The 26768-nt window shown below is 40.0% G+C and overlaps 2 protein-coding genes across 3 annotated transcripts in view; one reads left to right on the plus strand and one right to left on the minus strand.

The window, feature by feature from the left end:
* The window catches only part of sgtb (small glutamine rich tetratricopeptide repeat co-chaperone beta), a 27950-nt gene extending 20043 nt beyond the window's left edge, over positions 1–7907 (minus strand). Inside the window, exon 1 of one of the 2 annotated variants that reach the window (XM_022681203.2) lies at positions 7830–7907. The gene's annotated coding sequence lies outside the window, so the exon portion shown is untranslated. Of the gene's footprint in view, positions 1–2403; positions 2501–7829 lie in introns of those variants that run through there. The other variant, XM_022681202.2, reaches the window with a different exon arrangement.
* nln (neurolysin (metallopeptidase M3 family)) lies at positions 3652–21958 on the plus strand. Its single transcript, XM_022681199.2, has 13 exons — positions 3652–3745; positions 5968–6224; positions 7853–8001; positions 10117–10221; positions 13074–13176; positions 13287–13447; positions 13943–14078; positions 15258–15624; positions 16808–17009; positions 18897–19083; positions 19163–19291; positions 20729–20865; positions 21582–21958. The coding sequence occupies exons 1-13, from the start codon at positions 3702–3704 to the stop codon at positions 21732–21734; spliced, it is 2130 nt and encodes a 709-aa protein (XP_022536920.2). The 5' UTR covers positions 3652–3701; the 3' UTR covers positions 21735–21958.
* The last annotated feature ends 4810 nt before the right edge of the window (positions 21959–26768 follow it).

Here is a 26768-nt window from a genome sequence, read left to right on the forward strand (position 1 = left end):
GGCAGCCGGGGAGCAGTGTGGGATAAGGGCCTTGCTCAGTGGCCCAACAGTGGAAGCTTGCTGGGCCTGGGTATTAAAACCACAACCCTGTCATCAGTAGCACTGTGTTCTAACCACTGAGTCACCACTGCTATAACATTAGAGGGGCTTTTGTTCCTAAAACTAATACTTTTTTTTTTTACCATGACCAAAAGTAGTCCAAGTAGGGCTTTTGTTAATGATGATCATACTGCTGAACAGTTGTAAGCCAGTTGTAAATTTTAGGGCAATATTGTTAATCTGCACAGAGCACTTTCTCCTCCTTTTCTCAGGGGAGCTGGATCAATCCCCTAGATTGGCAGGAAATGGAAATAGAGGAAGTAAGGGAACAGTGCATTCTCCTCCCTTTCTAAAGGGGTCAGGTTCAATCCCCTTGACTGGCAAAAAGCAGAGATTTGGGCATTAAGGGACAATGCATTCTCCTCCCTTTCTGAAAGGGGTCAAGAACCACAGTCCAAAACCACACCAAAGAACCACAGTTTGGGTCTGACCATAGGAGGTGGTCTCGGTCCAGATCTACTGAACCATGGTTTGGTTCATTTGCATTGTGAAATCAATGTTCTAGATGGCTTTTGGACCAATTATAGGAAGGTTAGGCAGTCTTTTAACATACCAGATGACAAATAGGCCTACACACCAGTTAAATTGATGAAATACACACACACACCTGGAACACCTGGAACACCTGGAAAAGCAACTCACTGAACTCATAATTTTTAAAAAATTACAAACCAATTAATATAAAGTATAAAGAGACTTCGCCCACATAGCTGATGACAACATGATGTATTTATATCCAAATGAAACTAACCGGACCAATTATACACAGTGTAACAAACACCCAAATCTTGGTGTGAACTAGGGTCCAAACTTTCAGGTGTAAAAACACCCTTTCTGTCCAGTAAGGTCTTAATCGTACTTTTATTCACGTAAGTCGATCCTTGAGACACCACAAAACACTGGTCTGTCACGCTAAGATTTTTTTTGTGTATATTGTCCAGGAAATTATTGCAATACACAATATTTTGGTAATTTTAAGACTATTAAATGCCACCGACATAATGATAAGAGAATAGCATAAAACATCAATTATAAACTTTTTAAAGACAACAAAATTTGAAATAATCATTTAGTAGAATTAGTTTGAGAATTATATATTTGTTATTTCTTAACCTACTTTAGTCCACACTGTGTGTATGGAGTCACAGTTATTGAAGCATGACTGGCTAAAATGCTGTTCACTGTTATATATGTGAAGAACCATACAAATAAACACAATAGACACAATAGACACAATAGACGATATCACCATTATCAAACATTATTGAGGTCATGTTCATGTATTGTGCGATAAATCGATATTGCAATTATTGTGACAGGCCTAGCGAGGGGACAACTTTTTTCACAATGCAGGCCCTTTAATTTTGTCCTGTCTCATACCAACTTAACAACTACAATCCAGCATAAATGAACCACCTGGGGAGAGTTTGTCAAATTACTGATTAGGGTGTGATGAATGTCAGCTCACTCTGAACATAAATTACCCAGATTACTCTGCCATGAAATTATCCTGTTACCCCAGAACTATTCCCAGCACTGCCCGGTGACCCCTGCTGCTCGCCTGCCTGTCTTGTCTGGTTCTCCGTGGCCTTATTTATGTCCCAGACTTGGGGTCCATATAAGCATGCTGTACAGGCATGCTATAGTTATCCCAAAGTTTTGAAATAGGCCTCTGGGTATACAGTTACTCTAGCTCACATGCATGCATACGAATGCATACGTGCACATTCTACACAACTCTCTGCATCTCAATGCATTATGCAGCAAGCAGCTTTTAATTACATAACAGCTAAATGAATCAGAGGCGTATTGTGTCCAAACCAGAGCAATGACAGAGCAATACATAGACTTGAATATATTATTATTAATGATATGACACCACCATCATAAATCACATTATACTGTGTTTCTATTACATCCCCTGGATGACAACTAAAGCATAACACACATATGATGCAGTTATGTGATGTGATGTATTACTGTAAAACAGGGTATTGGGGGGTTTTGTCCAGTGCTCCATGCCACTGCACATCCAGCCCATAATAAACACTGCACTGCACACTGATAATAACATGATGTTTATGGACAGGTTAGTGCATTTCTGATTCATATGAAAACACACACACGCACTCAAACACACACACAGCACATCCAGATTATAATGCAAACACACGCTTCCGCTGCTAAAGGCGACCCCCCAGCAGTAAACATCCCCCCCCCCCCGGGTGATTATGCTGGGGTCCCCGGCAGTAAGCGGTATTATAGCGTAGCTGTGTTGATGGGGGGCTATACCCGCCCTCCTACCTGCACAAATCACCAGCAGCGCGAGACCCAGCACAGCGTCACAACAGCCCGAGCCAGAGACAACCTCCACACTGCGCATGCGCCGCAGCGAGACGAGTCCAAACTGATTCTGTTTACAGCCTCCGAGTCGATTCACCGATTCACTGAATCGCTGATACATTGACTTGTTCTTTTGATTCCCATTGAAGGTTTCGGTTTAGAGAATCTGCGCCTTTAAAGGGTAACAATGGCTGCATTCACATTAACCAGTTACCAGGCGTAAGTGACTCAAATCCGATTATTTGGTCAGTGTGACTCAAATCCGATTTTTTGGTCAGTGTGACTCAGATCTGATTGTTCATGGTTGTGTTAACCTGCCAAATCCGATTTTTTTTTTTTCAAATCAGATCTGAGTGACTCATTTTGGGTATGTTCACATTCCAGGCTGAAGTGACTTAAATCTGATTTTTTTCTCAGTGTGGCTCAGATCAGATTTTTTTCAAATCAGATTTGAGTGACTTTGGCTATGTTCACATTACCAGGCTGAAGTGACTCAAAACTGATGTTTTGCTCAATGTGTTTTAGATATGATTTTTTCATGACTGTGTGAAGGTGCCAAATCCAACTTTTTATAATCAGATCTAAGTCACTCATTTTGGCTAGGTTCACATTAACAGGCTGAAGAAACTCAAATCTTATTTTTTTCTCAAAGTGGTTCAGATCTGATTTTTTCAAGGCTGTGTCAACGTGCCAAATCCGATTTTTTCAAATCAGATCTGAGTGACTATAACTAAGTTCACATTACAAGCCACATTGTTCAAATCTGATTTTTTGCTCAGATCAGATTTGGCCACCTCGACGGTTCACATTCACAAATGTAAGTGAGCTGTATCTGTGTGTTCATGTGAACGAATCTGTTCCTGAAACACCTCACATCCACAGCAAATAAAAAATATGTAATAAATAATAAAATAAAAATAAAACAAGATTTAAACATGATTAAAACAATATATTTACAAGAAAGAACATTAACAAAATCTATTAGAATAAGAGTGCCATTACAGAATAAAAGTGTGTGGAGCTGCAGAAATAAAATACAAAATTAAAAAATTAAAAATAAATACATAAACATATAATTACACAAATAACCGTGTCTCTGTAACTGCACAAACATACCTCGATTATTGAGAGAATTTAAGTTCTTATAATATTTTATAATAGTGAAATATCACTATTTGAGTTTTTACTTGGATTCATTGGGTAAGGCTGATTCATTGAAAAGAATCGGTTTAGATTAACTCGATTCACTCGCGCGTGCAATGTATTCCCTCAGCATGGTTGTGGTTCGAGCCGGTTTCTGCAGGTACAGTAAAGTCTGGGTGTGTACTGGGTCTCCTCAGATCAGCGGTTTGTTTGGTTTAACCCGCTGCAGTTTACAGATCGCTGTTTACCGCTGTTACTCCTGGGTTTCAGCTCCTAATTCTGGGTCATTAGCTGGTTAGCAGGTAGAGCTAAAGCGTGCTGCGTTCAAGAACCTCAGATTAGTGATCAGTAGTGCAGCAGATCAGTGATAAAGTGCTGCTGGAGCTGAGCCAGGTGTGTTACAGCAGGTAAAATAATATTACAGTGTAGATACAGAACAGAACTGCAGTCTTAACTCACTTAAACTCACTTCCAGCTTCTCCTTTAGATGTTCTGCAGTAAAGACTTAAAGCCTGGTCAGAGATTTCCTGCTTTAGCTGATTGTCTGGCCTGTTCTTCAACACAGCTCTCTAAACCTGAGCACTAACTCATCCCACTTTACCTGTACCTGATCACTAACGTTACATACTGCACATCCACCAGAAGAGATACAATGTATGAAGCTCAAAAGCTGACAAAAGTATCTGAAACTGCATTTTGTATATTTTTAATAAACTCAAAATATGTAATAGTGTAATAAATAAGCTTGAAGGTCTCATTCCATCGTTTTTCATTCATTTTAAATTTCTAGTTGTGGTCTCTAGTATGAATGAATGCCATGTGTTTTTTATGAATGAAAAAAAGTGCTCTAGTGATCGAGTATAATGCTGCTTTACTCCAGTGGAGGAGTGGGCGGAGTGAAATAATAGGATTTTAGCTCTTGCTCATGAATATTCATACATGCAAACATATCACCTCTGGACAACAGTTAAAAACGTTTTTAAAATAAAGACATTTTTTACACTAATAACAGTCTTTACAATGCCATATGTTACTTTACAACATGTAATGTGTAATGCCCTGCTAAGTGCAGTTCAGCCACTGACCTAGTCTTAGAGTCTCTGTGAAACTCAAAATCCACCGGAGATCCTATGTAAACCTATAGTTACATATTCAGAGGTGGGTAGTCCAGGTCCAGAAAGTAAAAATCGCAGAAAGTAAAAATGGGATTTTTACTTTTAACTAGTGTAAACGGAACTGTTTTAAACATACACCTACCCATCTCAGAATTATCCAAGCTCCCCCCTCACATATATACATTTGTCAAAATAGACCTTGAATTTTTTTTTTTGTAAGTTTTGCTAAAATGAAAAAACACCAGAGATCTTTTGTTTTAGCTTCCTATAGAACACTGCACTGACCTGGACAATAAGACACTAATTCTTTGTATTGCGATAAATTTGTTATTACAATATATGGTGTGAGTATATTGTTGTATATTTCATCAATGTCTAAAATTCACACTGATCATGCTGTATTCACACGCTGCTCTTTTTTTTACAGAGAGGATATTTAGTTAAGTTTAATTGTATAAAGCGCAGCACATGTTGAATAAAAATAATTCCTGTATTTAAATGATGTTTAAGAATCTGCTGCTACTAATGCAATTTATCCATTATTATATGATAAAAAAATAAGATGAAGTATTGCTCAGCCCTGCCTCTAAAGTCACAGACTTGCTTATTTATTTATTTATACACCAGAGAACAACTTAAAGCACTCAATAAATGCCTTCTTTGGCACCTTTAAGAGTGATTGGCATTTTATGGGCATGCCCTCAGGTCAGCTCTGGTGTCTGGTGTGAATCAGAAGCTGTGAATGAGAGGCCAGACGGATCGGAAGCTGTGAATACAAAGCCGAACTCAGCCCTCTGAAATGAACTCTCGATAATCTAACAGCCATGTGTGGGTCGTTGTAGGTTTCGGAAGGAGGGATCAGGTTCCCCTCGCCATGCTTTCAGGGTAAAGGAGAAGGTGAGCAGGCTTCGTACGTGTGCAGCTGCGAGGAGCTCGGCTTTCTGCCCTCAGGAGTTTACAATCTGTTTGTCTAAGGGTTAAAAATATCTGAAGACGTCTCTTCTGTCGTCTCACGGCTGGATTCGGCAGGTTTGCTTCAGGTCTACTTAGAGCCAGGGCTGTTTAGGGGGCTGCGCTCAGTGGAGTTGAAATCAGTTTGAGTGTAATTGGGTTGAATAAGTCCAGACAGACTCAGGGTCAAGGTGGACCTGGATTGTTAAAATTAGATACTCAGATGTCTGTGATTTTTTTTATGGCATTAATATAATAAGCAGGACATTTTATCATTACTTGCACTTGTTCCTATTTCTTTTCTCCTCCTCCAAAGAGTTTTCCGCTGCAGCTCCAGAGTCAGGATGACCCTTCTGAACGAATTGGAAGTTTCATCCAGGAACTGTTCAAACTCTGCTGACAACAGGAACGATCTGAGATGGGATCTGAGCCCAGAGCAGATCAAACACAGGACGGAGAGGCTGATCCAGCGGATAAAGCAAGCCTACGACTCGGTTGGTTCGGTGGAGATTGGTAAAGTGTGTGCTGACAACACTCTGCAAATCCTGGCAGATGCTAAACTGGATTACGCTGGTGAGTCGATACAGATTAAAATCACTATTTGGTCGAGCTGTACAGTATACAATATACAAATATCTTTCGCGCTATAAGGCACACTTAAATTTGGGCTCTCCTAATGGAAGAGGCCAAATTTAGCCTGGTCACAAGCTGACCCTACATAGTGCATGTTGAGGTCAGTTTGAAAGACTGATGGTGGCCCTTGATGGACCTTCAAATGTCCCAGATAGGTATCTGGGGAGCTGGAGCTGCTTCAGCTAATCCAGGTGTGTAAAATTCTAAACCTCTCAAAAAGGTTAAGAAGAAATTATTCCAAAATTTCCCCTCTGGGATCAATAAAGTATCTATCTATCTAAAATAATTTAATTTCCCCCAAAATTGACAATGCGCCATATAATCCGGTGCACTTTATGTATAAATTCTACCAGTAAGGTTGTAAGCAGCAGTAAAGCCACTCTGCTGAAGTACAGTGTTATTAAAGACAAAAGAGCTTCATTGAAGTTTCTCCAGCACCAAGGCTGGAGCAGTATAAGCGCAGCGCTGGCTCTTTAACCGTTCAGAGGTGAGTACATCAGACTGTAGTCGGCGTGTTTAACATGTTAAAAACAAACTGTGTCGCACAAATCGCTAGCTGATAGAGCCCTGGCCAAATCCACCCGAGATCCTATGTAAACCTAGTTCTTTACACTGAGGTGGGTACTCAAGGTCCAGAAAGTAAAAATCCACCCCGGGGTTTTGTTGGCTGAGTCGCAGCAGAGCTGTCCAGGCAGTTGGATTTTTACTTTTAACTAGTGTAAACAGAACTGTTCTTAAAATACATGGCTTACCAGGACAATCAGGGTTCCTCAGTGTAGCGCTGACGAGCGGCATTAGCCATTAGCCATAGCTAGCGCTAGCCGTTAGCTGCCAATTATCCATTAATGAACTTAAGTTCTTTACTCACCCAAAAAGAGTTTTTTTAGGAGTGAAATCTGTGTAGATTAACATCCAGCGCTCGTCTGACTTTAAAAAGATTTTTTTTTTTTTAAGAATTAGTTACAGTTCAGCTTGCCCATTAGAAGTGAAACATGGCGACACCCCTGTTCCTTACTAGTGTGGAAAATGGTGCACCTTATAGTGCGTAAAATACAGTATATTTCTCCATACTGATAAACATAGTTCCCTAATGGTGGAACAGACTACCTTCTACCCTTCTACTACCAGAGCAGGGGCATTTTTCGCTATCTTTAAGAAACTCCTAAAGACAGAGCTCTTCAAAGAGCACCTACTCTCCTAACACCTCTAACAAACTAACTACTTCTAATCTCAAAAATGTACATCAATATTTGCAAGTCGCTTCGGACAAAAGCGTCCGCGAATTATAATATAATGTAATGTAAACCAATCAAGGCATTTATAACAGCAGATTGAATCCCAGCTTCAGCAACCTACGAGATTGCCGAGCAGGATCTACAGGCCCAGCTGCAACATCTGTTGGGAAATCTCTATACCTCTAAACCCCTATATCCAACCGTATCTCATCTTGTGTCCAGGCTAGAAGCTCCCAACAGTGTGCTATTTATATTATTTATTATTTAGTATTTATATTATGGTGGAATTGTAGTATATTATAGTTCTAACCTTCTTCAGTGATGCGTCTGCAGCTTCCCGCCATGTGCTGGACTTCCCGCAGTACGTGTCCCCGTGCAAAGAGGTGCGATCTGCAAGCACTGAGGCTGACAAGCGCCTGTCGGAGTTTGATGTGGAGATGAGCATGAGAGCAGACGTGTTCCAGAGGCTTGTAGCCCTGCAGGTAAGAGCAGACACGCTGAAGTGAGTCTCCAGGGAATTTACTGCCCTTTTAATTACCTTGTTATGAACAATCCAACTGTGTCTCTGGGGTTCACTTGGGTTCAACATGGGGATGAGCATGAGGGCAGATGTGTTCCAGAGGTTCATCATAAACCTTCAGGTGAATCCAGAGAGTTTAACATGCAGTATAAAGATCTGTTATGTTCCATACAGCCCTTATGAGAGTTTTTAAACATTCAATAGGAAAGCAGATAAGCATGGTATTTAGATAGATAACCAAGCATTTATTGGACCACCTGGGATGCCAGCTTCTGCAGCCTACTACTGTTCAGGATCTAAAGATTTATTTCGGATGCCCAACAGGGTACTATAGTGTCATTTCAGTTCACATTGTATTGTTTTCCCCAATAAACATACCGTTTTTTTCGCACTATAAGGTGCACCGGATTATAAGGTGCATTATGTGACACTAGTAAGGAACAAAGGTGTCGCCATGTTTTTCTTCTAATTCAGCAGGTCTCGCCACCCAGCAAAAGCTTAGCTTAGTTAAAGCAGCACTAGGTAGGATTTCCTTGATTTTTTTATATTTTTAAAGAAGTAAAATTACAGCTTGAAACTCACTGCAGCGCTGCATTGAGGTGTAATAGGAGGAATAGCGGTGCTCTTGTGTCTGTGCCGGAGCTTCTCTGAGCTCAAACCAGACTCTGTAAGTTTTCTGAGGCGGCCGCGACCAACGCTCGCGAGAACTGCAACCTGCTTTCAGACCTTTAGTTCTAACAGTTCTACAAGGACTACTGGTTCATTCTTTACAAACTAACATACAAACACTCTGACAGAACCTGGAAAGAGACCGAATATGTCTGTGAAAGCCAGTAAAACTAAGCCGACTGATACATTTATTACACTCTACAACTGTAGGGGGAGCCCACGAGCACAAAATCTCAATCCTACCTAGTGGAGCTTTAGGTAAACAAAACTGTAATTCTTTAAAAATATATATTTTAAGGTCAAACATGCACTGTGTTTCTTTTCTGAAAACGGTTTATTTGGGTGAGTAAAGCACTTTCATTTATTTACAGTACGCTTAGATTTCCAGATTTCCTCTTAAGGCTGTGTGCAGCAGCATTAGCATTAGCAGCTAACCACTAGCGCTAGCCACTGAGGAAACCTGTTTTCCGGTAAGCCAGGGCGATATTAGCTAGCGGTTCGTCCCACGTAGCTTGTTTTAACACGGTAAACGCGCAGACTACAGAACGATGATACTCACCTCTGAACGATGAAAGAGCTAGCATTTAGCATGGTTAGCTGCTAATGCTAATACTTCTTTAGCCTCAGTGCTGGAGGAATAAACTGAAACTCCTGTATAATGCTGCACTTCAGTAGAGTGGCTTTACTGCTGCTTAATACCTGACTGGTAAAATTCATACATAATGCATACTGTCAGTTTTTTTTCTAAATTAAAGGATTTTAAGTGCGCATTATAGTGTGAAAAATACGTTATCCTTTCACTCTTCTATTGTTTTCACTTACATACACATAATTATTATATTTGCACATATAAAGTTATATTTAATTCCAACAACTCTTTCTTCTTCTCTCACTTCTTTCTGTACATTTCATGCATTGGTGTATTTAGGCAGTTTATAGTTTGTTGCTGTTTTATAACGCATAAAATCTAACAGCTCTCTATAACCTTGGCAGAGCTACAGCTAAACACACATACTGTGTGTCTCATGCTCTGTTAGCTCTGCTGCTATAAGAACAGAAGCGTTTTGTGTGTGTGTGTGGTTTATGTTATGAGATGCCCTCTGCTTCCCTGTGCTTTGATATGAGATCGCATTCTCTCTCCTGGGTATTTACTGCCCTTTTAATTGAGTTCTCATGAACAGCCCAACAAATGTCACTGGGGTTTGTAAGGGCTGGAAATGTTTCCACTCTCAGAGAAATATCTGACCTCAGTAACTCCAGCGAGAGGAGCATGGTTGGCTTCCTGACAAAAGCTCAGCTCTATTCTCTGAGGAGGGCAGGGTGTACAGTGATAGCACAGCAGTTTGTATGAAGAGTTAATATAATGACTAAAACAGTCTGTGTGTGTATTTATTTCCTTTATTTATAGGAAAGACAACCCAACAGTTTATCTCCAGAGTCTAAAAGATTAATGGAGAGATGGATCAAACTCGGGAGACGGAATGGGCTGCACCTGTCTGCACAAGTACAAGAAGTGAGTATATAATAGTAAAATAGATCCGTTTCTTGCTGTAGATGAACACTAAATGAATTTACACTTTTGCAGTGGGTTACATTTAGTTGCAGTGGGTTGCATCTTTCTGCACTACAGCAGAATCTAACAACCACAGAGCTCAAACCATCTAATTGCAAAATTGAAACAAAAACGTGAAATTTGACTGAATTTTAACTGCCTGTTCTGTGATTTGAGATGGCATTAAATAGATACTACACATTTTTAAAAGCATACAGTATCACTCAAAGGTTTGGACACAACTTCTCAATCAATTTTTCAATTTTATTTTTTTTCTACATTAAAACAAATAATTAATTCATCCAGGCTATGAAGGAACACATTAAAAGTATCTTAAAAGTGTTAAACAAACCAAAATAATCTTTAAAGCATTGAGGTGGTTGGTAACTTGTGGTTTCTGAGGCTGGTAACTCTGATTAAACTAATCCTGTACAACAGAGGAAACTCTGATCTTCCTTTCCTTCACTGGCCAGTTTTATCTGAACATTTAAGACGATCTTTTTAACTGCACTTGAAGTTCCTTTAAAGTTCTGGATTTTTGCTGGATTGACTGACCTTGTCTTAAAGTATTTTTTCTTTACTTAGTTAAGAAGTTTTTGCCATAATTTGGATTAGAATATTACTCTAATAGAGCTATTCACTGTACACCAACTCTACCTCTTCGCAACTTCACAACTGATGCTCTCAAACACATTACTAAGAGACAAGAAATTCAAGTAATTAACTCTTTACGAGTTCAGCACAGCTGTTAACTGAAAGCCTGAATTCCAGGTGAGAAAATACTAAGATTTGCAAAGCTGTGAAACAATCTAAAATATAAAACAAAATCTGGGATTCTGCTCATTTGGATGACTTTAGTTTTAATCAACAATGCATAACATTTTAAAATAATGAAAAAACACTGAATTTAAGGTTTGTCCAAACTTTTGACTGGTACTGCATATGTCCAGTAGGTTCATTGACACCTTTTCTAATGTACATTGTACATTGTTGGACAATGAAACTGAAACACCTGGTTTTAGAGCACAATAATTTATTGTGGCGACGGACAGTTCTGGTGGAAACAGGAGTTGAGGTGCACATTGAATTCTGCCGTGAATTGAGCAGCCGTGGTTTTATGTTTTTTGGAACAATCCTGGTTAACACCCGAACATCCCTTTCAGACAGCTTCCTCTTACAGCATCCACAGTTAATCCTGTTGGATGTGGTTGGTCCTTCTTGGTGGTATGCTGACATTACCCTGGATACCGTGGCTCATGATACATCACAAAGACTTGCTGTCTTGGCCACAGATACGCCAGCAAGACGTGCACCAACAATTTGTCCTCTTTTGAACTCTGGTATATCACCCATAATGAGCAAAACTGTGCTCTTACCCTGCTAATTGAACCTTTACACTCTGCTCTTACTGCTACAATGTGCAAAGTATAGATTGGCCACCAGGCTGCTCCAGTTTAGCCATGAAACCACCCTCACTAAAGTGACAGGTGTTTCAGTTTCATTGTCCAACCCCTGTCATTTAAGTTGCACCAATTGCTAAAACAGTCCCTGTAGAGAAGTACTGCCAATACATAAGGACGAAGATAAACATGATCCTGTTGGCACCGTGTCTAATGCCAAGTGCGGGCTAGAGAGACATATCTGAACCCCAGCATTGAGCTGTGGAGCAGTGGATCTGTTGTGTGGTATTTTTGGGATGAGTTTTGGAGTTGACGATGAGGTGGAGCAGGTGGTGATCATCCAACATCCTGTCCTCACTAATATTCTTGTCGCTGAATGCATTCAACCCCCCCTTGCACCTTTTAATACACTCTATAGATGGACAAAAGTACTGGGACACTCTCATTCTCTCTTTCTTCCATGTCATGAGCATCAGTTTGGCCAGGCTTCACAGCTTAATGGTGGTAGGCGTGTCCTATTCTTTTGACAAGGCATGTCAAGCTGTGTTAGCAATGGGTGCAACATAAAATATTTTTCGCACTATAAGGTGCTAAGTGCTATCTCTTTCGCCGTTCAGAGGTGAGTATTATCAGCATGTAGCCTGTTGCAAACCCCGACTAGCACTGCTGGAGCAGAATTAGCATTAGCCACTAACCTAAGCGCTAAGAGTTAGCCCTTTCACCGTTCAAAGGTGAGTATATCAAACTGTAGCCTGCATGTTTACTGTGTTAATACAAACTACATGGGACAAACCGATAGCTAATATCATCTTACCAGAACAATCAGGGTTCCTCAGTGTACCGCTGTCAGGAGGCATTTACAAGCGCTAACCATGGCTAACGCTAAAGCTGCTGCACCCAGCCTTAGTGGAAATCTGGAAATCTTAGATCTTTACTCATCCAAATAAACAGTTTTCAGGAGAGAAATCTGTGCAGATTAACAACCAGCGCTTGTTTGACTTGAATTTATTATTATTTTTTTTTAAGAATTACAGTTTTGTTTACTTATCTTAGTTCTGGCGAGACCTGCTGATTTAGGAAGAAGAAGAAAAAACATGGCGACACCCCTGTACCTTACTAGTGTCGCATAATGCACCTTATAATCTAGTGCACTTTATGTATGAAAATAGACCAGAAAATCGATGTTTATTAATAGTGCGCTTTATAATCCGGTGCTCCTTAGAATATATAATCCATAAAATATATCAGCTGAATGCAGCATTAGAAAGGGCGTCCACAAACATTTAGACATGGTGTATATTCAAAATGTTAATGGTGTATAACAAACTTTAATACATGCAAACATATAGATTTTTGTTTATGGTTGTTTATTTCATGCATTTGTTGTTTTACTTTTTTTTTCTCATCTTGCAGGAGATCAAAAATCTCTCTAAGCAAATAAGTGAACTTTCCATTGATTTTAATCAAAACATTAATGAAGAGAATACTGTTCTGATCTTCTCTCCAGAGGAGTTGGGTAAACAAGTCATATATATGTGTATATAGTTATTTCAATAAATATATAATATATAAATATAAACACGCTGGTAAAAATTCTTATGTCTTTTTTCCTGTTATGCCGTGAAGGTGGTCTTGCGGAGAGCTATATGAACGGTCTGGAGAAGACAGAGGATGGGTGCTACAAGGTTAGCCTGGCTTACCCTCACTATTTCCCTCTGATGAAGAGATGTCATGTTCCAGACACCAGAAGAAAGATGGAGAAGGCTTTTCACAGCAGGTGTAAAGAGGTGTGTGGTGCAGATTGTTTCGGGTGCATATGAAAATTAAATCAATTGTTGGCTTTAATTGTTTTATGGTCTTAATGTCTGTGACATTAGCTCAATGTTTGATCATCACAAGTGTCTAATTAGTAGTCCAAGCAGTGAGGGTCTTTATCCGAACTGCAAAAACTGTCAGAAATGTTGCATTGTTGGCAAATGCCTACTTTTACAAACTAGTCCTGGGTTTTTTACCTTGTCTTCATCAAACTGCTAAGAATAGTAGTAAATAGTGGCTACACTTCAGTTATGACATACATGCTGCGTCTTTGATAAAGTCCTAGATTATACCCTGACATGCAACAGGTCATCACACAGGATCTACTCTTTTGTCCCATGACTTTTCAATGCTCTTGCATTGAATGTGAATATTGCACAGGCAACTCTAGCCAGAAGCCGCCGGTCACGATCATTACTTTGGTATAACAAACGCAACAAAAACATGTCTTTTTGTTTGGTTTGTAGGTGAACACGGAAATACTTGAACAGCTGATTGAGCTGCGGGCGAAGGTGGCTATACTTCTTGGTTTCACCAACCATGCTAACTACGTGCTGGAGATGAACATGGCCAAGAACACCAAGAATGTGGCTTGTTTCCTTGGTAATGTGAACCGTATATCTATCATAACCAACACAATATTCCTTTATGTTACTTTATGTTGCACCCATTGCTGACAGAGATGTGCAAATGTGCACAAACAGCTTGTATAGCCGGTGTAGAGAAGAATGCCAATAATAGAGGACTCTCATGAGCATTATGATAAACCTAATGAACCTATTGGCACCATGCCTAATGCCATGTATGGGCTAGCGAGGGATATAGATCCCCCCAGTATTGATCTGTGGAGCGGCGGAAATGTGTTTTCTAAAATAATTGTCCGTCTAATACTTTTGGGATGGATGATTTGAGGATGAGGTGAGGTTCTGATGATCATCCAACATCCAACATGACATCTGCTGATGTTCGTCCAAAGTCAGTGTAAGGTTTTCTGCAAAATCTAAAATTTTTATGGAGATGTGGATTTCAATTTCCAGCAGGACACTGCCCACACTGCCAAAAGTACCAATTGGTCTGATATCATATTCAAGTTTTCTGAGATTTTTGTGTTTTCTTTGGCTGTAAGCTCTGGAAATAAAAACAAAAAGAGACTTAAAAATGATAAGTTTCTTTGATTTTACCAAATTGAAAACCTCTGGAATATAATCAAGAGGAAGATGGATGATCACAAACCATCAAACCAAGCTAAACTGCTTGAATATTTGCACCAGGAGTGCAGGCATAAAGTTATCAAAAAGCAGTGTGTAAGACTGGTGGAGGACAACATGCCAAGATGCATGAAACTGTGTTAAAAAAATAGGGTTTGTCCACCTAATATTGATTTCTGAACTCTTAAAACTTTATGAATATGAACTTGTTTTCTTTGCATATTTTAAGGTCTGAAAGTTCTGCATCTTATTTTTTTTTTTTTGTTATTTCAGCTGTTTCTCAGTTTCTGTAAATAAATGCACTAAATGACAATATTTTTATTTGGAGTTTGGGAGAAATGTCACTAGTAGTTTATAGAATAAAAGAACAATGTCTATTTTACTCAAACATATACCTATGAATAGCAAAATCAGAGAAACTGATTCAGAAACTGAAGTGCTCTCTTATTATTTTCCAGAGCTGTTGATGAGTTTTTTACATTTTGATCTGAATTACTGAAGGAAAGTAACTCTTCAATGATATTCTAATTTTTGAAGATGCACCTGTATCTCTCTCTCTCTCTCTATCTGGCAGATGAGCTCCTTGAGAAGCTGAAGCCGGTGGGCGTGAAGGAGAGGCAGTACCTGCTGTCACTCAAACAGGCAGAGTGTCACAGGCGAGGGCTGGAGTTCGATGGTCAGCTGAACGCGTGGGATTTGCCGTATTTCATGAACCAGGTGGAGCAGGTGAAGTTCTCGGTGAATAAGGACAAGCTGCTGGAGTACTTCCCTCTGGAGGTGGTGACGCAGGGCCTGCTGGGAATCTACCAGGACCTGCTGGGGCTCAGGTTCAAGCAGGTCCAGAATCCACATGTGTGGCACGAGAGCGTGAAGCTCTACACCGTCCACGACTCCACAACCGGGGAGGAAATCGGACAGTTTTATCTGGACTTACATCCCAGGTGTGCTAATTTATGTGTGGAAATTGGTGTGTAGAGTAGTCTGATAAAAGTTTGGACACATCTTCCCATTCATTTTTTTAATGAATACTGAAGTCATGTAGACAGTTAAGGAACACAAAGGGAATCATGTAGTAAACTTGCTCTTTCTTTTTCATGGGGAGGTCCTGATGAGAGCCAGTTTTATCATAGAATTTTTGCCCATTTCAGAGTTCTTGAAATGTTTCGGATTGACTGACCTTCATTTCTTAAGTATTTTTTTTTCTTTACCTTTACCTAGTTGACTAGTTCTTGTCATTATATGCATTAGAACATTACTCTATCCCTCCTTTTTGCTTGGAGGAGACGACCAATGAGCTTGCCTTAAAAACACAGATGCATTGTTAGACCAATCCCTCATTAAAAATGTGTGGGACGCTAATGATTTTTGCAACTATTTCATTGCTAAAGAATGTACCGTATTTTTTGCACTATAAGCCGCACTTAAAATCCTTTAATTTTACCAAAAATCGTTTGTGTACGAATGCTAATAGTCAGGTATTAAGGAGCAATAAAGTTTAGTTCTCCAGCACTGAGACTCGAGACTGGATCATCATTAGCATTAGCCGCTAACCGAGCTAAGCGCTAGCTCTTTCGCTGTTCAGAGGTGAGTATATCGGACTGTAGCCTACGCTAGCTAATAAGCTAATATCGCCCTGGCTTACCGGAACACTCAGGGTTCCTCAGTGTAGCACTGTCAGGCAGCATTAGCAGCTAACCTGTGGCTAGCACTAGCTAATGCTAATATTAATGCTTATGCTGCTGCACCCAGACTTAGTGGAAATCTGCAAGGAAATCTAAGGCTACTGTAAATGAACGGAAGCGCTTTCCTCACCCAAATAAACAGTTTTCAGGAGAGAAATAGATTAACATAGAGAGATAGATTAACACCCAGCACTCGTTTGACTTTAAAAGAAAATGCTTTTTTTAAAGAATAAGTAACAGTTTTGTTTACTTAGCTTAGCTTTACAAATCTTGCCACTTAGCAGCGAGACCTGCTGAATTAGAAGGAAAACATAGCAAACATGGCAACACCCCTGTTCCTTACTAGTGTCACAAAATGCGCCTTATAATCCGGTGCACTTTATAGTCCAAAAAACATGGTAACTACAGTAGATTTACTCTCGTTCTTCTTTTTATTCCTCAGGGAGGGGAAATATGGCCATGCTGCATGCTTCGGACTCCAGCCAGGCTGTCTCGGGCCTGATGGGACACGTAGGATCCCAGTGGCGGCCATGGTGGCCAACTTCACCAAACCGACACGTAACTGGCCCTCTCTACTCCAGCACCATGAAGTGGAGACCTTCTTCCATGAGTTCGGCCACGTTATGCATGAGCTGTGCTCCAAGGTGCGTTCTTTTAGTATAATTTGCAAGCTGGCGGGCTAGTCATCTAGTCCATGCTGTGCTTTAGGCTTGGTGCCAACAGTTTTTGGTTAATGGATGCATCTTAGCTGAGTGCATTTATTATAGCCTAGTTTTATTATTTATGTGCTTGTGTGTAAAACGTGTTAATTGTAAAGCGTCCTTGGGTTTCTAGAAAGGCGCTATATGAGTTGAAATTCATTCATTCATTCATTTTAAGATTGTATAGTTTGTATTATTGGCTCTTTTTTAATGTATTAATATTATTACAAATTATTTTGTAGTTGATAGTTTTATTTTTTATATTTTACATACATACAGTTGCAAGAAAAAGTATTTCTGCATAAATTGGTCATTAAATGTGTTCTGATCTACATCTACGTCACAACAATAGACAAACACACTCTGCTTAAACCAGAGACTGTAAAAAAAGATGGATGCCTTGTCGCCGTTCCCATTCATTCAATGAAAATGAAGCCAAAATCTTCCGCCATGTTGCCGATCCCGAAACCCGAGTCTGCGCAGTAGAGACCAGAGGAGGGAGAAAGACTGTGGATAGCAGCCTACTCATTTTAATAAACCCGCCCCTGAGGGCTGCCTCGCGGTCACAGACTGCAGAGCGGGGCGGAGCGGAGCTGACGGTCTGTTATTGGTCCCGTCCATAACCAGCCCTTTTACAATAACCACACCTTTTTGAATAGAGCTGAATAACGTTTAAAAAAATGATTTCTGTGGGGATATAAAAAAATTACAATATAAGCAGAGGTTACACTAGCTGTTGCATTTAAATAATGGAGGAAGAATTACAGTATATTAGAAAAAAACGTGATTGAAAGTTGTCTGTTTTGCCATTGAAACCTATGGGGATGGGTGGAGTTACACAGCTTTCTGCAGCCGAACAGCAGGGGGCGCCCGACCTGTGGTGGCTTCACTTTTGAATGACGATGCTTTGTCCAGCTATACACAGTCTATGGCTTAAACCAATACCACACAAAAATTATATGTTTGCATTGTTTTATTGATCACAACATGTTTACATTCACAGTGCAGGGTGGAAAAAAGTATGCAAACCTTTGGATTTAATAGCTGGTTGTTCCTCCTTTGGCAGCAAAAACCTCAATCAAACGTTTCCTGTAGCTGCAGATCAGACCTGTACAACAGTCAGGAGGAATTCTGGACCGTTACTCTTCACTAAACTCCTTAGTCCTTTCCTTATTGTAGATTTGCCAACTAAAATGTTAGCATGTGCCAGAAATTCTTTCTGTAAGTCTTAAGCTGACACTCTAGGATTCTTCCTCACCTCATTGATCATTCTGCACTGTGCTCTTGCAGTCATCTTTACAGGGCGACAACGCCTAGGGAGAGAAGCAACAGTGATGAACTTTCTCCATTTGTAGACCATCTGTCTTACCGTGGACACATGAACATCAAGGCTTTTAAAAAGATATTTTTGTAACCCTTTCAGTTAACAATTCTTGAACGTAGGTCTTCACATCAAGCCAGCAGGCATGATTCACATCAAGCAATGCTTCTTAAGGACAGCAAACTCAAACTGGTGTGTGTTTTTTATAGCTTTAACCAACACATCCAATCTCATCACGTTCTGGCTCCAATTAGCTCTTAGACAAGTCATTAGCCTAGGGTTTCACATACTTTTTCCACCCTGCACTGTGAATGTTAACATGTTGTGTTCAGTAAAACCATGCAAACATATATTTTTTGTGTGGTATAAGTTCAAGCAGACTGTTTGTCTATTGCTGTGACTTAGATGAAGATCAGAACACATTTAATGACCAATTCATGCAGAATTCCAAGTAATCCCAAAGGGTTCACATACTTTTTCCTGCAACTGTATTTAATACATCCACCCAGACTCGCTACGCAGAGTTCAGCGGCACGCTGGTGGAGACGGATTTCGTGGAGGTGCCGTCTCAGATGCTGGAGAACTGGGTGTGGGAGAAAGAGCCGCTGAGGAGGATGTCCCAACACTACAAGGACGGCAGCCCCATCCCCGACGACCTGCTGAATAAACTCATCACCTCCAGAGTGGCCAACACTGGTCTGCATTAACCACATTAACCTGACTGAACTGTTGATCAGGGAAGCTCAATCCCCTGATGCTGTGTGTGTTGTTGCAGGTCTGATGAACCTCAGGCAGATCGTTCTGGGTAAAGTGGATCAAGTGCTCCACACTAAGGCCTCTGCAGACACTGCAGCTGAGTTCGCCAAACACTGCAAGGAAATCTTGGGCATTCCAGCCACAGCAGGTAGTACACTTATAGAGGCTATAGTAGCTATGTTCACATTATATGGCTGAAGTGACTCTAATCTGATTTTTTTCATGGCTGTGTGAACGTGCCAAATCAAATTTTTTCAAATCAGATTTAAATCACTTTTTATGTGATCCTAAATTGTATACATACAGGTGTTGGACAATGAAACTGAAACACCTGGTTTTAGACCACAATAATTTATTGTGGTGACAGACAGTTCTGGTGGAAACAGCAGAGTTGAGGTGCACATTGAATTCTGCCGTGATTTGGGCAGCCGTGGTTTTATGTTTTTTGAAGACAATCCGGGTTAGCACCCGAACATCCCTTTCAGACAGCTTCCTCTTACATCGTCCACAGTTAATCCTGTTGGATGTGGTTGGTCCTTCTTGGTGGTATGCTGACATTACCCTGGATACCGTGGCTCTTGATACATCACAAAGACTCGCTGTCTTGGTCACAGATGCACCAGCATGACATGCACCAACAGTTTGTCCTCTTTTGAACTCTGGTATATCACCCATCATGTTGTGTGCATTACAATATTTGGAGCAGAACTGTGCTCTTACCATGCTAATTGAATCTTCACACTCTGCTCTTACTAGTGCAATGTGCAATTAATGAAGATTGGCCACCAGGCTGCTCCAATTTAGCCATGAAACTTCCCACACTAAAATGACAGGTGTTTCAGTTTCATTGTCCAACCCCTGTATCAAATCCATCTTCATGCGACATGAATGTAAACAGTCAAATCAAAATTTACTGTTTTTTTTTTTTTTTTTTGCCTTTACACATTAGCATTAGCGCTACATGCTTCTCTCTCGTACCCACACTGCATCTCTTGGTGCAGTTGTGCAGCTATAGCTGATAAAAACAGCAAAAGCAAACCACCTGGCATTTTTACACCTCCTCAACCTGAGCATGAACTTCAGACCAGCTGTTTGCTGTTTCTCCACTCCAGCAAAAGATGCTCCACATATGAGCTGCTAACAAACACATCCATTTCCCTTTATAAAACTACAAGTCTCTCGTCTCTCTAATACGAGTTTTTTTTGTTGTTGTTTGTGAAGAAGCCAACGTTTATACACTAATCAATGTGAGCATGTGAGGCGTTTCAGGGACAGATTCGTTCACATTACACACAGATACAGATCACTTACATTTGTGAATGTGAACCGGCAAGGTAGCCAAATCCGATCTGAGCAAAAAATTTGGATTTGTGCAAAGTGGCTTGTAATGTGAACATAGCCACTGAGATAGAATTATTAGTGTAGATACCATATGCTGTATATATATATATATATATATATATATATATATATATATATATATATATATATATATATATATATATATGGATATTTTCTTACCCCTTATTATAGAGCAGTGTTGTTTTTTATGAGTGACTCAGCTGTGTTTTCCCTTTTTTTTCAGGGACGAACATGACGGCGAGTTTCAGTCATCTGGCCGGGGGATATGATGGACAGTACTACAGCTACCTGTGGAGTGAAGTCTACTCTATGGACATTTTCTTCAGCCGCTTCAAAAAGGAGGGAATCATGAACCCAAAGGTCTTCCTCTAGTGCTCCTAATGCAGTTAACATGGAATATTTATTAACTGAATGTTACCAACATAACATACCATATAAACCTTTAAGCTCATTTCCTGCCCCCCCTCCTCTTTTCCTCCTCTATTCCACTATTTCCCTCCTTTAGGACCTGTCAGAAGTTCAGGGCAAGTCCTCTATTGCTAATGTGAATAATTTTTTGTACGTTGCTTTGAGTAAAAACATCAGCTTAATGCTATTGAATGTAATGTAATGTAAAATAATGTAAATTAAATACGAACTAAAACTGATTAAGCCAGTGAATTAAAACAATGTTTGTTACTAAAATTTGAGTAGAAACAGATATCTGTTCTTAATTCTTCCTAAGTAAAGAAAATTAAAAATAAATAAAATGTTATTTATTATATTATATTTAAATATACATAATATTTCTTATGAAATGGTTGATTCACATTTTTTGCAATTTGAAGACTGAATTGTAACTGGTACATTTTTTAAATTATTATTTTTTTTAAGCTATAATTACAGTCACTAAAATTATAAAGTGAAGAAATAACATACTAATATCTGGAGAAAAGATAAGATGAGTGAATCTCATCACATTTAATGCCCCATTAGGTTGTGCCCAGTAACATGATTTTTGTTCTGATTGTCACAGAGGTAATACCGTTAATAACGCTGTATGATGGTGTATAAGAGTTGTTTTTGAATGTGTGCAGGTGGGGAAAGAGTACAGGAGAGTGATTCTGGAGGCTGGAGGCTCAGTGGACGGGATGGAGATGCTGAGAGTGTTTTTGGGTCGAGAGCCGTGTCAGGATGCTTTCTTCCAATGTAAAGGACTGGCCCAGATCCAAAACGGACGGAACTGTTGAATTAACTGCTCATTACAGTATTAATGGGAAAATAGCTGTTTTTTCATCTTTCTAAATGTACCACAATCTGTTATTTATATGTACGCATATTTATATGTTTTAGAGACTGCAGAATTTGTTGTTCTTACAACTTCAGAGAGTTTGTATATTAAACATCTGTAGAGATTGTTCAATTTGTGTTCAAATAATCTTTTGTATCATTAATAAATTACTTGATCATGTAACTTGAGGATCTCCAAGTGTCTGTGGATCTCTAAATGTCTTTTCGGACATCTCCAAGTGTTTATTTTGGGCATCTCCAAGTGACCTTTTGGGCATCTCGAAGTGTCCATTTGGGCATCTCTAAAAGGATGTCAATTTGGGCATCTCCATTGTCTTTTTGGGCATCTCTAAGTGTCCCTTTGGGTATCTCCAAGTGTCCTTTTGGGCATTTCTAAGTGTTCAATTTGGGCATCTCCAAGTGTCCTTTTGGCCATCTCCAAGTGTTTATTTTGGGCATCTCCAAGTGTCCTTTTGGCCATCTCCAAGTGTTTATTTTGGGCATCTCCAAAAGGATGTTGGGCATTTCCAAGTGTCCTTTTGAGCATCTCCAAGTGTCCTTTTTGGCATCTCCAAGTGTCACTTTGGACATCTCCAAGTGTCACTTTGGGCATCTCCAAGGGTCCTTTTGGGCATCTCCATTGTCTTTTTGGGCATCTCCAAGTGTCACTTTGGGCATCTCCAAGTGTCCTTTTGGGCATCTCCAAGTGTCCTTTTGGGCATCTCCAAGTGTCACTTTGGGCATCTCCATTGTCTTTTTGGGATCTCCAAGTGTCCTTTTGCGCATTTCCAAGTGTCACTTTGGACATCTCCAAGTGTCACTTTGGACATCTCCAAGTGTCACTTTGGGCATCTCCAAGTGTCACTTTGGACATCTCCAAGTGTCACTTTGGGCATCTCCATTGTCTTTTTGGGCATCTCCAAGTGTCCTTTTGGGCATCTCCAAGTGTCACTTTGGGCATCTCCAAGTGTCCTTTTGGGCATCTCCAAGTGTCACTTTGGGCATCTCCAAGTGTCACCTTGGGCATCTCCAAGTGTCATTTTGGGCATCTGCAAGTGTCCTTTTGGGCATCTCCAAGTGTCATTTTGGGCATCTGCAAGTGTCCTTTTGGGCATCTCCAAGTGTCCTTTTGGGCATCTCCAAGTGTCACTTTGGCATCTCCAAGTGTCCTTTTGGGCATCTCCATTGTCTTTTTTTGGCATCTGCAAGTGTCCTTTTGGGCATCTCCAAGTGTTCAATTTGGGCATCTCCAAGTATCCCTTTGGGCATCTCCAAGTGTCCTTTTGGGCATCTCCAAGTGTCACTTTGGGCATCTCCAAGTGTCACTTTGGGCATCTCCAAGTGTTACTTTGGGCATCTCCAAGTGTCCTTTTGGGCGTCTCCAAAAAGGACATTGGGCATTTCAAAGTGACCTTTTGAGCATCTCCAGGTGTCCTTTTTGGCATCTCCAAGTGTCACTTTGGACATCTCCAAGTGTCCTTTTGGGCATCTCCAAGTGTCCTTTTGGGCATCTCCAAGTGTCACTTTGGGCATCTCCAAGTGTCTTTTTGGGAATCTCCAAGTGTCACTTTGGGCATCTCCAAGTGTCACTTTGGGCATCTCCAAGTGTCACTTTGGGCATCTCCAAGTGTCGTTTTGGACATCTCCAAGTGTCACTTAGGGCATATCCATTGTCACTTTGGACATCTCCAAGTGTCACTTTGGGCATCTCCAAGTGTCACTTTGGGCATCTCCAAGTGTCCTTTTGGGCATCTCCAAGTGTCACTTTGGGCATCTCCAAGTGTCACTTAGGGCATCTCCAAGTGTCCTTTTAGGCATCTCCAAGTGTCCTTTTGGGCATCTCCAAGTGTCACTTAGGGCATCTCCAAGTGTCACTTTGGACAACTCCAAGTGTCCTTTTGAGCATCTCCAAGTGTCCTTTTGGGCATCTCCAAGTGTCCTTTTGGGCATCTCCAAGAGTCAGTTTGGGCATCTCCAAGTGTCCTTTTGGGCATCTCCAAGTGTTCAATTTGGGCATCTCCAAGAGTCAGTTTGGGCATATCTAAGTGTCACTTTGGGCATCTGCAAGTGTCCTTTTGGGCATCTCCATTGTCTTTTTTGGTATCTCCAAGTGTCCTTTTGGGCATCTCCATTGTCTTTTTTTTGGCCTCTACAAGTGTCCCTTTGGGCATCTCCAAGTGTCCTTTTGAGCATCTCCAAGAGTTTTTTTGGGCATCTCCAAGTGTCCCTTTGGGCATCTCCAAGTGTCCCTTTGGGCATCTCCAAGTGTCCTTTTTTGTTCTTTTGAGTTAATCTATTGAAAAAAATAAATGAATAAAAATTAAATAAAATAAAAAATGCTCAATGCTTCATCTTTTACTGTTCTTATAAAAACGGGTTAGTATGTTAATATTTTGTGTAGCAAGATGCCAACTCCACAATTTAAAGTTTAATAGTCTATGGTGGCCGCCTGGTGGCGACCAATCATCTGCTTTCAAACAGCAGAGATCCTCTTCCAAATGAAGTAACGAGAGGAGCCATTACCCACATTAAAAACTAACAATGATGAGAAGGTATGACCCACACTCACTTCTACACTGCTGCAGCTTTTCTTTAAAAAATGTTCAATCTTGTCTAGTTTACTCAAATAGGAACATAAATATATTAAGGAATATTAAAAGGCTGAGAAAGTTAAACAGCCAGACTAAGGGACGCTACAGCTGGTTAAACCGAGAAACCCCGAGGCAGTTTCTACTCTCCTTCTCTCCATCCTTTCTAACGTTTCCACCCCCCTCTGTTTCTGTAATCTTTCCCCTGTAAAAGCACGGCTAGATTTTCTATAAAAAACTGTAAAACACACATGCCTTGTCCGGACTTTCAGACTCCTCAATTCTGGGTCCAAACCAAACTAGCAGGTGTGAAAGAGGGCATGAAGCACGGTCCGGATCAAAAGAGCAGAGTTTCAGGAGTGTTGATTGTTGCGGGGGAGTACACAGCTCTGAAAAAAACCTTAAGAGAGCACTTCAGTTTCTCTAATTTTGTACAACTAACATTGTTTTATTTTTTAAAAATACAAAAAAATACTAAATTCCAAATAAAAATATCGTCATTTTAGAGCATTTATTTACAGAAAACGAGAAATGGCTGAACTAAAAAAAAAAGATGCAGAGCTTTCAGACCTTAAATAATGCAAAGAAAACAAGTTAATATTCATAAAGTTTTAAGAGTTCAGAAATCAATATATGGTGGAATAGCCCTGGTTTTTCATCACAGTTTTCATGCATCTTGGCATGTTCTCCTCCACCAGTCTTACACACTGTCACTTCTAGTTAAAAAATTTAAGCAGTTCAGTTTGGTTTGATGGCTTGTGATCATCCATCTTCCTCTTGATTATATTCCAGAGATTTTCAATTTGGTAAAAACCCGTCACTTTTATGTGTTTTCTTTTTTTTTTTTTTACCAGAGCTGTATATCAATGCGTATATCTATGCATTTACACGTTACAGATTTACAAAGCATTTATCACCAGACTTAAAATCAGGCATGGTGCGGAGAAGCGCATTCCATGCGTAAAAACGCGCGCCGTGCGTAAAAGCGCATTCGGTGCGTAAAAACGCGCGCCGTGCGTAAATGCGCATTCCGTGCGTAAAAACGCGCGCCGTGCGTAAAAACTATAGAGAAAAAAGCTATAGAGAAAAACTGCTTCTCAGGTGTTGATTATTATTTAGATTATATTAATACTCATGTATTTAGCTGTAGCTCAGAATCGCTGTTTAAAGGATCGGTGGAGGCTTATGAAGGCTCACAAGCAGAAAACAGTGATAGTCGTGTTTATTTCGATCACTAGAGGGAGACCTAACACTAAAATCACTATAGATTTTAAATCTGCACTCCTTTCACTATATCCAGATACTGCTCCAGAGAAGGAGAAAAGAAGGTTATGTTACTGTGCATTTTACTGTTTTCTACTAATACTGTGTTAATGACTCTGTGTGAAATAAGAATTCAAGGAAATAAAATTAACCAAATACAGCAGTATACACAAATTAGTATTTGATAAAGAATGGACCTGCAGGGTCTGAATTTCAGGAAAAAAATTATTAAGTTTTCAATTTTATAATATATAATTTACACGAAAAAAATAGAAAATCAAGTAAAATTAATTTGTATTGTATATAAAATAAGTTTTGTGATGTAATGTTAAACTGGGTGAAAAACTTAGTTTGCAACAAGCAATGCCAAATTTTCTAAAAGTTAGAAAACTTCCCACAGATCAGCAGTGCCATTCAAAAAAAAACATACATTTATTTACACTGCCTGACCCAAAAATCACCACCAAAAAAACACAAAACACCAAAACACTCTGATATTTCGTTGTATCGCTTTTAGCTTTGATTGCGGCATTGATTCAATAAGCTTCTGCATTTATATCAATCCAGTGTTGCATTAATTTTTTACCAAGATCTTGCAGCAGCATTAATGATGGTAGAGTCTGACCTCTGCACAAAGCATCTTCTTCTCCAGCACATCCCAAAGATTCTCAATGAGGTTAAGATGTGGACTCTGTGGTGAATAATCCATGTGTGAAAATGATGATCTCATGCTTCCTGAACCCTGAACTCTTTCACAATTCGGGAAGAAAATCTGTTGTTGGAATAACCTGGTCTATATTCAGTATATTCAGGTAGTCAGTTGACTTTATTCTTTATGCACATACTGTTGCTGAACCTAGACCTGCAGACCAACTGCAGCATCAACCCCACATCATTTACTTACTTAAATCCAGGAGGAGACTTGATTTTTTGGCCTTAGAGAAAACCTGTTTACAGCCGGAGCTCCTTATATGGGCATAATTGAGTTCGACCACGGAACGACGTCACGAGCTCATTTCTGTTTCTCCACCGCTTTTGGTGGGTTGTGGTTAGGTTTAGGCAGCGGCCAGCAGATGGCGCTGCATCTCACAGTTTCCCCGCTCAGCGCCGCCGCTGCTGCCTGTTTTCAGCCCCTCTCTCTCC

Source organism: Astyanax mexicanus, chromosome 20, assembly GCF_023375975.1.
Source record: "Astyanax mexicanus isolate ESR-SI-001 chromosome 20, AstMex3_surface, whole genome shotgun sequence".
NCBI lineage: Eukaryota > Metazoa > Chordata > Actinopteri > Characiformes > Acestrorhamphidae > Astyanax > Astyanax mexicanus.

Coding starts and splice junctions, on each gene's coding strand:
- nln (XM_022681199.2), top strand. CDS start 3,702: ATGTATTCCCTCAGCATGGTTGTGGTTCGAGCCGGTTTCTGCAG. Junction 10,222..13,073: donor TGTCTGCACAAGTACAAGAA/GTGAGTATATAA, acceptor CTCATCTTGCAG/GAGATCAAAAATCTCTCTAA. Junction 13,177..13,286: donor CTTCTCTCCAGAGGAGTTGG/GTAAACAAGTCA, acceptor TATGCCGTGAAG/GTGGTCTTGCGGAGAGCTAT.